General features: G+C 36.5%; 1 protein-coding gene across 1 annotated transcript in view; it reads left to right on the forward strand.

Annotated features, from left to right (window-relative positions):
- Positions 1 to 9,973, forward strand: part of CENPE (centromere protein E) — a 39,830-nt gene extending 29,857 nt beyond the window's left edge. Inside the window, exons 35-44 of the mRNA XM_069783498.1 lie at positions 425 to 637; positions 1,875 to 2,090; positions 2,619 to 2,828; positions 4,308 to 4,529; positions 5,162 to 5,365; positions 5,805 to 5,917; positions 6,432 to 6,529; positions 7,102 to 7,264; positions 7,717 to 7,979; positions 8,903 to 9,973. Of these exons, the coding sequence (XP_069639599.1) occupies positions 425 to 637; positions 1,875 to 2,090; positions 2,619 to 2,828; positions 4,308 to 4,529; positions 5,162 to 5,365; positions 5,805 to 5,917; positions 6,432 to 6,529; positions 7,102 to 7,264; positions 7,717 to 7,979; positions 8,903 to 9,000 (1,800 nt within the window). The 3' untranslated portion in view covers positions 9,001 to 9,973. The remainder of the gene's footprint in view (positions 1 to 424; positions 638 to 1,874; positions 2,091 to 2,618; positions 2,829 to 4,307; positions 4,530 to 5,161; positions 5,366 to 5,804; positions 5,918 to 6,431; positions 6,530 to 7,101; positions 7,265 to 7,716; positions 7,980 to 8,902) is intronic.
- Positions 9,974 to 11,984: the final 2,011 nt, after the last annotated feature.

Consider the following 11,984-nt stretch of genomic DNA (forward strand, 5'->3'; position numbering starts at 1 on the left):
TATGGCAAAGTGCTAGGAACAATTTTGTGATCCCTTTCTTTCAACAAAGGACCAAGTAGATAAGTTGGGAGCTCATCCTGAGGGCAACCCAGCTGGCAAACTTGTGAACAGGTGACAATTTCATGGCCTGATCTACATGTCTTGATGTGGCCAGGCAATCTAAATCATCAAAATAATTTGAGTTTGTGAAATGATTTTCTGGAAAACTAAGAAATTCTCTGCTTTTGTGCCTGGCTTAGTGTTTTTGTCATATTCCTGTGATAAGTCACAACTGAAGTCTTAATCCTATTGACTTTTCTGTTGTAAAACCAATACATACTGTAGGGGTTAGTCTTGGAAGTCTGATGGTTTATTTTAAGCTTCTGTTGATGGCTAATCATTCTTTTCCTTATTGTGACTGAATTAATTTTTCACTTGCATTTAGGAGCTTCTTGAGAAATTCCCAAATATGGGAAAGAGGTATGAATGTCTCTCTACAGTTTCTCTTAATCTAAAGAATGAACTGAACAGTCAGAAAGCACTGATAGCTGTGATACTGACTCAGCTTTCGTCGGAACAGAGTAAACAAGTCAAAAGACTTCAAACTGAAAACGAGAAAATAAACAGTCATCTCCAGAGTTTATTGAACAAACTGAAGGTACCAACTTAGAATGCTGAATATATGGATGCTTCATATTGCTTTGGTTTGGGGGTTTTTTTAATAAGCTCTCAATATTAACAGCTAGCATTCTATATACTCTAGCTTTGATTTTTGTGAATCCATATCTTGTGGAAAATAATTTGATAGTAAATGCTTTACAATCCTGGAAAACTGGAACTATTTAGTTAAGTTAATAAACCTTAGTTTTTTGACTGTAGTTCAGCTGCTTTGCACAATATTATTTCATTAATATTAATCCATTTTAATTGGGGAAAAAAGTTTTCTTTCTGTACTCAAATCAAATTATGGGCCCCTAAGTATGTATTTTATTGTGGGGGAAAGAGACATGCAAGATGCCTTGGAGATGCATGTTTATTCTGCAAAACTACTCAAACAGTTTGATAACTTCTATAGCCTTGCAGACCTTCCCAAATTTGTAGTTCAGTAGAGAAACTGATTCCAATTATCAGAAAAAAAAGTTGAGAGCAATTGGGAAAGAATTCCTATTATATGCAGAAGTACAGTAAGCAATAAGGTTGTTTTCTGTTTCTTTATTTAACATGAAATGTTAAGGCGGGGAGGGAGGGGTGTTGCTTGGGACGGTAGGGGGCAGGCCCCAGGGAGAGGGTGAGGTTCATGTCCAGTATACAAAAATACTGGACATGATTTTCAAAGTCAGTCATCTCTGTAAATATCCATTAGCTAAAAAGTTTAACTAGTCCAAAGACCTTTATTGCATAACTTCATGTAGTATTTTTAGGTTTGATCTTTCCTTTTTTTTTTTTCACAGATGCCCATTAACTTTTATTGTTAAAGATGTTTAAGATTTAAGTAGTGATCTCAACTAGAGTAAAGCTTTAAATCAGCACAGTGATAATATTCTTGTAGATCATGTGCACCTTCCATAACTTTAAGAGAAAATAAATACAACAAAGAATACTTTGCTTTTTAAAGACTAGATCTGTGGAAGGCTGTCTAGAGCCTTTCAGATTTTTGGCCTTTTTGGGAGTCTACAGAAAATAGCATACCCTAGAAATGCTGACCCAGCTAAGTCTTACATGTCATTGCTATACAGCACGTGTGAACTTCATTTTTCTTAGTCATGTTTTAGTTGTCCTAGACACCTATGGACTAGGAGAGTGAATAGATTGAATTATAAAATATGGAATTTTAGCTGGATGCAGGGTACCATTTTAAAGCATACTCACTGATACATCCTGTACTTCTACAACAGTTCCTGTTTAGTCGTGTTTGCTCAAAGAAAAGAGATCATCATGCTACTGTTAATAAGTATGAAATGGAATTGCTTGAGGAAAAGAGAAAACAAGATCAGCTACGAGCTCAGATTCAGTGTCTCAGCAAGATTTATTTGAACCGGAATGAAATATCTTCTCAAGAGTTAAACATCAGTATCAGTGAAGTGCTGCAGCGTTTGCACTTAACTGCAGAGGTAGTATTTGAAACAATTTTCAACCAGAACGACTTGCATGTTTCAAGGCATGGGGTAATGTGGTGGTGCTAATCTAATGGCATTGCTTTTATCTGTTAAAACTTCACTTAAGGGGGGAATAGAATTTGTATTTTTCTTATGCTAGTAATTCTGTAATATGAAGATTCTGTTGTTCAAAGTTAAATTATTAGGTTATAAATTAGTGGGAATGTTATTTACTCGTTTGCCTGGTAAAACACATACTACCTGATACCAAGATGACTTTTAAAACAATGAGATAAACTTTTACTTAACATGCATATTTTCCCCTTTCCCCTTCCCACCTGCCCCAGGAAGGTGGATTGTCATCTCATTTTCCCAGTAGGGTATAATTTTAAGTATAGTGAAACTCCTTTTATACAATAACTAGATGATAAAACAGACTTCCAGCAAATATTGATAGCTAAGAGGGCAAAATGTATATTTAGACATGTAGTTATCACAGCAATACTTAAACTTGAATTACTTTTTTTTTTTTTTTTTTTAAAGAGCATTCTCGAAGATATATCAGAAATGGAAAGTGAACTTCTCTGCATAGAGGCAGAGTTACAGCAGGAGGAAAGTGCTAGAAAAGAAACAACACAGTTCTGGGAAGCTTGTTCAGGAACTCATTGTGATGCAGAGGAACTTAAAGAAGAGTTAAAGAAAGATAATGAAAGGCTTTTGCAAGTCATTAACTTTTGGACTCCTAAAGTAAAGGTAAAGTTAAATCTTTAATCAGAAATGTATTTTGTGTAAGCACTCTGTAAATGCCTCTAATCTGATTGGAAAAAAAAAACCACACCACAACAAACAAAACACAGCAAAAACCTACTATTTAAAGATTATTCATTATTATCAGCACTTAACTATATTCATACTTAACTGTATGATGGAGGAATACTTAGAAGATTTTTAAAGACTTCTTTCCTCATGCATCCAAACTTGGAAACTTGCTTTGTAAAAGACTTTCTAGGTGATAAATGGGGGGGGGGGGGGTGTTTGTTTTTATCAGACTGAATTCTGGCAACTGTAGGTTCAGAATTGTTATATAACTTTGCTTGCAGAACTTGGCAGCCTGATACAATCACTTTCTTCAAGCTTTATGCCCACAAGTTTGTCTGTTCTGTTTTGAGCCAACTTTATCAAAACTACTTTAGCCATTTTTAAAACTGAATTGTAACTTATATTCTCACACCTTTTCTAATTTCAGAAAGTCAAGTTATTCTAGAGGTGGTTCAGTCTTCCTTTCTCTTTTCATTCCTTCTTACCTCTTGCCCCCTTTGGAAAAAACAACCGAGTGTTTTACAGGGTTAAGTGCATCATGAACAGGATTTCAAGGGATTTCATCTTTCTCATTAGATGTATTGAAGATTTCTCAAAAAACATGTTATGGGAGGGAATCTACTACCTTCTGATTTGTTGTTAGAACAGTCTTCCTAACAAATGTATCCTGGAAGTTCCTGGTCCATTCATATGATTATTTCTTCTACTAGTATTGATCTGAAGTATGAAGAGCTCATCGCTCTCCTTCCCCCAATGTTGTGACTCAGTTCCGTCCTGTTAAGTTTAGCCTATTTTTAAAAGTTTCTTCTGTAGTGCCAATAGCCAGTCTTGACTTCTTTCCCAATGTTGGCAGGCTTTTTGAAAGAATTGCCTGACAGACATATTATGTGGATCAAAGCTTTTACTAAACAAACAAACAAATCTAGTATAATGATGTCATTTCCTGACAAGTGTGAAGTTCTTTATCCGGCATGTTAAGCATATGGGTTTCTAGAATAATCCAATGTGTATGTTTTCTCTCAAATGGTTTCACTTTAGTCAATGAATACATTTTAGCAAAAACTTCTGCGAATAATTGTGTTTCTTACTGTTAATGACATTCAAGAAGTCTTTCTAATATAGTTCCTTTATTTCTGTAATGTTAGTGTTTGAGTTATGCAGAAATACTGGTAAATTTGCAATGCATTATCTTCTTCTCTTGTGCCCCTTCCTGCCTCCCCCACTTTTGGAAATGAGACCAGTCTTCTGAGTGTTAGTGATTCCATTTCTGATAGCAAGCATCTTCAAATGGGACGCTGAAACAAGAATGTGAAATTAATACAGCCAAGATACTTCCTGTTTCTTTGCTTACCACCTTTCTAGCTGATGCAAAAATTATTTAAAAATTATCTGTATGACACTACTTATTTTCAGATACTCCTTCAACTTTCTTCAGAGCTGGATGCCAGAACTGCCAGTTATTGTAAAAATGCTGATGTTGAATTGAAACAGAGAAAAGAGAAAAGTGAAGAGTTGCTTCAGGAGTTAAACACTCTTAAAGAACAACTGGTCCCTGGTGGCTCTGCCAGTCTGGCATTAGAAGAAGAAAACTACAGGCTTCACAACAAATTAAAGGCTGCAGAACAAGATATAAAGGTATCAATACTTGTTTCCAAGGAAAACTTCTTTGCTTGTTTTCTAAGTGAGAGCACTTCAAACTGAAAAGAAAATAAAGATTGATGGCAACTGTAAATCTGTGCCACACAATATATTGGCCCAAAGTGCACTTTATTTTTGTAGCTTTTGTTATTCCCAAAGTCAAAGTTTGAGCTCTTGCATGTAATGTGATTATTTTAATTGCCTGTTTTCTGTACACAAATAAATGTCAGTTTAGAAATCCATATGAAGTGTTCCCATTTGTTTTTGAAGTATTTCTTTTAATAGTGTAGTACTCCTGATACGGTATTCACTATGTCAAACTGGAAGCTGGAGAAGAATTCTGTCTTTAATCCTAGGAATTTAGGACTCATTTTTCTCTCTGTACTATTTTTTTGTCACAGTTACCCTTGTTAAAAGCACCTTTTTCTTAGACTTGAGTGTTCTAGAATACTAAAAGGTGACACAAAACAGTGAGGTAGACACCAAGAGTTGCCAGCCATAGAGCCTGTAGTATTAGATTTTTTGTACGGTTTGGGTTTTTTGTTCATTTTATTAAGAATATGACCATGTGCTGTTACTGTTATATCTCATGGCACAACTACTCATAAGTGATTGATAAATCTCAATAGGCTATGGAATTAAAAATTCAGAAGTTGGAAAATGTAATAAATGAAGTAGGAAAAAATGTCAAAGAGAAAGATGACGAGATAAACAAGTTACAAGCACAGATAAGAATAAAAACAGCAACAAGTGAGCTCACCCAACTGCAAGCCAAGCTGAATGAGACAGAGAAGTGCCTCAGAACTGCCTTAACAGAGAATCGGAGTCTTCAGGTATGAGCAAAATACTTTCCCCATTCTCCTCTAATCTCAGAGACAGAGCATGAGCATGCTTGAGAACAGCTGTAGGTGAAACGTAGTGCATTTCTGAAACATTCTAAAAAAATATATAAATTTTGAAACTGAAGCATAAGCTGTTTTTTCTATGTAATATATTTGCATACTAGTTCAAAATTCCCAGACTTATATCTGCAAACAAGTCAGCTAAACTTTCTAAAATATGATTGCATGTAACACACCAGAGTTAGGATACCAACTAATACTATAGTGCTAGTTGGTAATGTGAGTGTTCTTACTCCAAAATAACTTCCTGCTCCCAGTCTTGTCCTGCAAAATCTAGCAGATCATAGTAAAGATACAAAGTAAGCAACCCTTAAATTAATTTCTAGGTAAAACACCTTTTTTCATACTATATCTTTTCTTTTATTTTCAGGCAAAATTAGATAAAGGTGCTGAGTTGTACAAAGAAGAAATTGATCATCTCAAAACACAATTGGTAAAATATGATATGGAAAGAATGAAACAATCCAACTCTTTTGATATGAAGTAAGTTAAAATTGAACTTGTTATAGTTCTCAACTACTTATTTCTTAGCTTTTACTTTCCTGGGTTTTTTCCACAGAATAAGAGGTGAGCATTCAGCTTTAGGTGTCCCAGGTTTTTATTGTAGCTAGGTTACAAAGAAAGTAAATACCGTATGTATCTCAGTTTGATTACAAAACTCCTTCCCTATACACCCACCAAAATTTCTCAAACAGCTCATGTTCAGTCATAAATTAAATAACTGTTCTGACAACAGAAGGTGAGGGGAAAGCAGTAGTTGAAAGCACTCTCTAGTTCACTGCAGAGAAGGGATATGCAGAAAATAATTCTAGTCCAACTTTTGGTTTTCTGCACTTTATCTAAAATCTAACTGACAACCAGGTTTATGTAGTTCTGTCTGTATAACTTGGGTATGTTTTTTATTTGAGAGTTCATTTGGAAATCAAACTAGCTCTCCTGCAACTGTAATAATTATTAAACTGAGGATTTCTTTTTCTCCCCTTCCTGCCCCATATAGACTTGCTAATTATAAAGCTCTTGCAGAACACCAACAGCAACAGTTAACAAAGCTAAAAGAAGAACTTAGAAGAGCACAGCAAGAGCGAGATGTTACTGGTAAATTCAAGATAAATATAAGGGACTCTTCCACGTTAAACATGCAGTTTAAAGGTTATATGGTTAATGTCCAGAATGAGATGCGGGCCTTTGAGGTAAAAGGGTATGAGGAGGATTGGGTGCGTTGGAAGATGAGACGGAAATTAAAATATGTTAGCTGCACATATACCGCATTAGAATCACAGCAGTTCTTGTGTTTATTTCTCCAGCCGTGTTTGTGCGTGTGGTGGGATAAGCTGCAGTTGCAGTAGGTCATGTTACCATTTTTAATCTTGACTGACTTTGCATATGAATAGCTACTTCTAGTCGTAGTTATGACATACCTGAAACTATAACTATTTTAACTCTAAATGGCCCAGTGAAGACACTTTTAAGTTTCTTTATCTCCCTGGCGGTATGAATGCTGGGAGGTGTGTTTGTGTATAAAAAAGAACAGCTGTTGTAATGGTACTTATATGTAAAACCTTACTAGGTTATAAGAACACAGGAAGGAATAGGCTTAAAAAAATATATTGACTTGGTTTTAAGCACTGTCCAAATAACGCACACATCTGTATAAAACTGTTTTCTAGCAGTGCTGGAAAAAGAAGCTCCTCAGCAATCCCAAATACCCCTTACTTGTGGTGGTGGTAGTGGTATTGTGCAGAGCACACAAATACTTGTTCTAAAATCTGAACAAGCTAAGCTACAGAAAGAGAACTTACACCTGAAGAAACAAAATGACCTTCTACTGAGGTAAGTATAAAGCTGATCAGCAACATGTCAAATCATTTGTTGCTGTTTAAGTATGCATGTCATTAGTGTTTCTTTCTGCGAGATGTATAGAAGTGAGTAATTACTATTAACTTTAGATTTTCTAGATTCTTTCACTTCAAACTTTTATTTAAAGCTAGTGATTGCTTATAAATATCTTTATGGCTTTTGAACTTTAAATCACTTTCTTTCATAAGAATCTCTTAAATGCTAGAAGATATACGCAAATTGTATGTTGGAAGGAATTTTAGCTTAAAAAATAAAATAAAATAGCCTCTGAAAGCATAATATACAGATATGGTCTTGCATTGCCATGTCTGTGGTATGTCATCTTGAAAATATAGGAACTGTCTGTTGTCAGGAATTTTTCCTTATTTAAAGGAACTACTTGAAATTTTTCTTAATTAAATGCTGGGGTGTTTTTTTCTTCTCAGTAATGAGCTTCAGCTGAAAGAGGAACTTAGAAAATGGAAAGAAAGAGCACTAAAATTGAAAGAACGATCCTCAAGAGAGACCATTCAAGAGACAGTACCAAGGTCTCCAAGGAAGACAGTGTCATATTCCCTTAAAGAGCAAATGCCTTCACCCTGTAAGGAACCTATTTCTCAGGAAATTGTGACTCGGGACTTATCAAAGCCTCTGCCACTGACTTGCCCAACAAATTTCTTTGATAATTCCAGCTTGGGTACACTAACAGGTATGTAACATAGTGGTGTTGTCCTATAAAGATTTGGAAAGGCAAAATATAAGGGGTGGTCTGTGAGTTGAGGGTAAATGCTCTACTTTCTATATTCGGACCTGAAACTTGCATGATAACACAATTTTCCTGAGTGGTTAGTCAGCTGACTGTTGAAGGGCCGACCAGCTGGAGCTGGGAAGCTTATATATGCTCTACAGAACCTAAATATTTAAGTGAATCCTTCACCCCCTGAAGATTATACCATTTTTATTATTTTTTTTCTTTTGCTGTAGTGGAAGTGTTGATGACTGACTTAAAGTGAATTAGCAGAATATCATTACTAGATATATCATTACTAGATAGCTGATGCTCTAAAATGTTTTGCTTTTTAACTTTACATTGGTTAAGCACAGGCTTCTGGCAAAGCTACTCAAAGTTAACTGCTGGTTAACTTTTTTCTAAACTTCTTCAAGACAGTAGACTTCAGTCTTTGATGTTGAATCTGTCAGTCTGCCTGGCTCCAGCTGCAGTAATAACTGTTTTAATAACTTCTGTTCATCAGTCCTACTCAGGACTTCTTGTATCTGGCTGGGTGACTTCTGGGGAGTCTCTTAGTGATCTATGCTAGCATATTAATGCTACTGCCTTCATCATTACACTTGCTTCTAAAAACTTTCAGAAGGTCCCAGCAGACGTGTTGAAGAGTTAACCAGTTTTCAAGGCATTAATGGCAGACTTCCAGAAAGAATATGACTCATTGCAGTTTCTTGTGATGGCCAGCTTGGTAATAGTACAGACTTCCTCACAACACAAAGCTCCTCAGAGGCAAGCTTTGATAGTTGACATTTAAAACAGTAGTCAAGATTAAATTGCTGTATTCCTACTGCTTGTCTAATGGGGAAAGTTTAAGTGTTACTTTAACGTTCTTGTCTTCTCTGTAGATACACGACCTGCAGGAATAGAGCCTACAGAAGAACATCTTAAGCACTGGTTTGGAACTTCAGAGAAAGATAAGGCCCCTGATTGTACCACCCAATAAAGGTGCTCTGTTGTAAGCTGCCTTTGCAGTGGCTACAGCCAGAATCTGCATATGCAAAAGATAACTGCTTCAGGTCAAAAGCCATCAGCCTCTCCCGCAAATTGTGAGAAGAGCTCTGGTGGCATGCAAATCCCTTGCTGTCTTGGAGTTGCTGCTTCCCACAACTGGGAAAGCTGGAATACAAGAACAAAAATGGAAAAGCAGTCATGTTGCCCACAACCTGCTGATCTGATGGTATTCTACTTTGGTGGGTTTTGTTTTTTTTGGATGGCAAAGAAAGAAAAGCCAATGTATTGAAGAAAAAAATGGAAACAGGAATGAATCACAAACTGATCTACTGTGAAACTTTACAATCTTAAACTTTTCATTCTGTCATTCCTAAAACAGCCCTGTTCTGCGTGGTCAATATTTGTATCTTCAGAGTGTTGTTGAGTTAGAAAGAACTATACTTTTTGTTTCTCAGCATATGGTTTTTATACCATGCTTTCTCTAAGTCTGCAGAAACTGCGTTTTCACCACAATTTTAACCTCTTTCTGGACATTGCAACTGAAGTTAACTAACTTTCTGTTTATAGGGCACACAATCAAGGATTCCTCTTAAACTCCTTACAATATTTCTGCAGCTCAGCCAATTATGGTACCAAGAGTAACTTTGTATTTTGCATCTTCTTTCAATATACTTCTAGTTCCTGTCTGAAGTTGGGTATTGAAATTTTTTTAATAGTAAGCAATGGACACGACACTTTTCTGCTACTCTAGTGAATGGAAAATGAACTGGATGATCAGGGCTCCAAGACGGAACTATTTTACTAGCCTGCTTATCTGCACTGTGAGACCTACTTTTTTGTATGTTTTGTATAAGAAGGTTTGTTTGACAATAAACTTAATGTGTTAAGTGTTTAAAAATATTTTTGCTGGTCACTTCGCTTGTGCTATTATCTAAGGATATTGGTTACAATATTCAGTGTCTAAAGACTATCTTTTATAGTAATCTCACCACTTTCATAATTATTATGCTTCTTGTCTGTGTCCTCTGTAACTTTCTGCAATCATTTCTTTGTGCAGAAGTTTAGTGTTGCACAAATCTGTCACCAGTGTTTTGTTTAAATCTTCTAATCGACTCTTTCTCTGTCAGGAAATGCTTGAAGTCTAAAAGAGAGATCTTCCTCCCTTTCCTCCCCACATGCCCTCCACTGCCAACTATATAGGAATTTGGCACTCAAAACCTGAGATCAACTCTGTTAAGAATGAAATCATCATCATAAGATGAGAAAGTCATACCTAAGCAAGATAACTGCATCAAAAGCATCATCTGTATTTTATAGGAACAAAGGTCTCAATGATGCTAGGTCTCTTAAGTACTCCCTTTTGGGTTACCCAAACTGATAAGCAAATGGTTACATTGACATGTTCCTGAGCATTCAGCAGTTACTGGAATTGGAGGAATCGCACAAGTGTCGCTTACTTGATGGAGGTACTTCAGAGATCTTTAATAAAGAACTGACTGTTTACCTTGAATAGCTGAAAATTCTGCCAACTACTGTAACTACTAAGAAACCGCAAACGTTTATCTCTAAATCTCTGACCTGGAATGTATTTTGGGAAACTTTTAAAGATACTGCTAGCCAAAAATACACAGGTTCTGAATACCGTTACCGAGTTCAGTGCTGCACTGTCTCCTTTCCTGCCACAGCTATGTAGGAGCAATTTATTTCCTTATAGTGATAAGTGCAAAGCACTGGTGTTTGTGGTGGGTTTTTTGTTTTGTTTTGGTGTTGGGGGGGGGGGGGGGTGTCGTTTTGGGTTTGTTTGTTTTTTCAATTTCCTACTATGGTTGAAAAATATTTCCTTTGGCTGCCAGCTTTTTTTTCATTCCCTCCATTTTGGTGTTCTAATAAATGAGTTAAACTGACCCTTCCAGAAGGGGCAAAGAAGATGTATATATAGATGTACCTCTTTTATATACAATTTCAAGGAGGGGGTTTGTTAATTATTGCTTGCTTGGAACACTTTTACATTTGGAGATTTTTCTAGTGGTTCGTCTGAAAAACCAGAACCTATTGCAACAGGTCTGTGTTTGAATTCAGTAGGCAAAAGGTTAGGGGTGGAAGGATAAGTGCTTTTAGAAAACCTAGTCATTAAAGAGTTTGTTTACTGGGAAGTGGATTTACAAAGCCTTAGAAAGCTATCATAGTTTAGCGGAAAGACAAGATACACAAAGTTCAGTAATGTTGTTTATGTGTGTCGCAATTTACCCACAGAAATGGCTTTTATGAGGTAAATGTGCCCAGCTGAAGTTCAGGCAGGACTCCAAATTCTTTAAGAATGTGTCCTGGTTTCAGCTGGGATAGAGTTAACTGTCCTCCTAGTAGCTGGTACAGTGCTATGTTTTGAGTTCAGTATGTGAAGAATGTTGATAACACTGATGTTTTCAGTTGTTGCTCAGTAGTGTTTAGACTAGAGTCAAGGATTTTTCAGCTTCTCATGCCCAGCCAGGGCACCTGACCCAAACTGGCCAACAGTGTATTCCATACCATGGGACGTCCCATCTAGTTTAGGAACTGGGAAGTGGGGGGCAGGGTTTCGCCGCTTGGGGACTGGCTGGGTGTCGGTCGGCGGGTGGTGAGCAATTGCCCTGCGCATCATTTGTACATTTCAATCCTTTTATTACTACTGTTGTCATTTTATTAGTGTTATCATTATCATTATTAGTTTCTTCTTTTCTGTTCTATTAAATCGTTCTTATCTCAACCCAGGAGTTTTACTTCTTTTCCTGATTTTCTCCCCCATCCCACTGGATGGGGGGGGAGTGAGTGAGCGGCTGCGTGGTGCTTAGTTGCTGGCTGGGGTTAAACCACAACAGAATGCTATCAGGGTAACTTTAGGTCTCATGTGAGCTTATAGCTAAATTAGTCCTAGAATTTTCCAGTCTGATGATATTAACTTTGCCTTAATAAATATAAATTAAACCACTAGATACAAAA

Source organism: Haliaeetus albicilla, chromosome 1 (assembly GCF_947461875.1).
Source record: "Haliaeetus albicilla chromosome 1, bHalAlb1.1, whole genome shotgun sequence".
In the NCBI taxonomy this organism is placed as follows: domain Eukaryota; kingdom Metazoa; phylum Chordata; class Aves; order Accipitriformes; family Accipitridae; genus Haliaeetus; species Haliaeetus albicilla.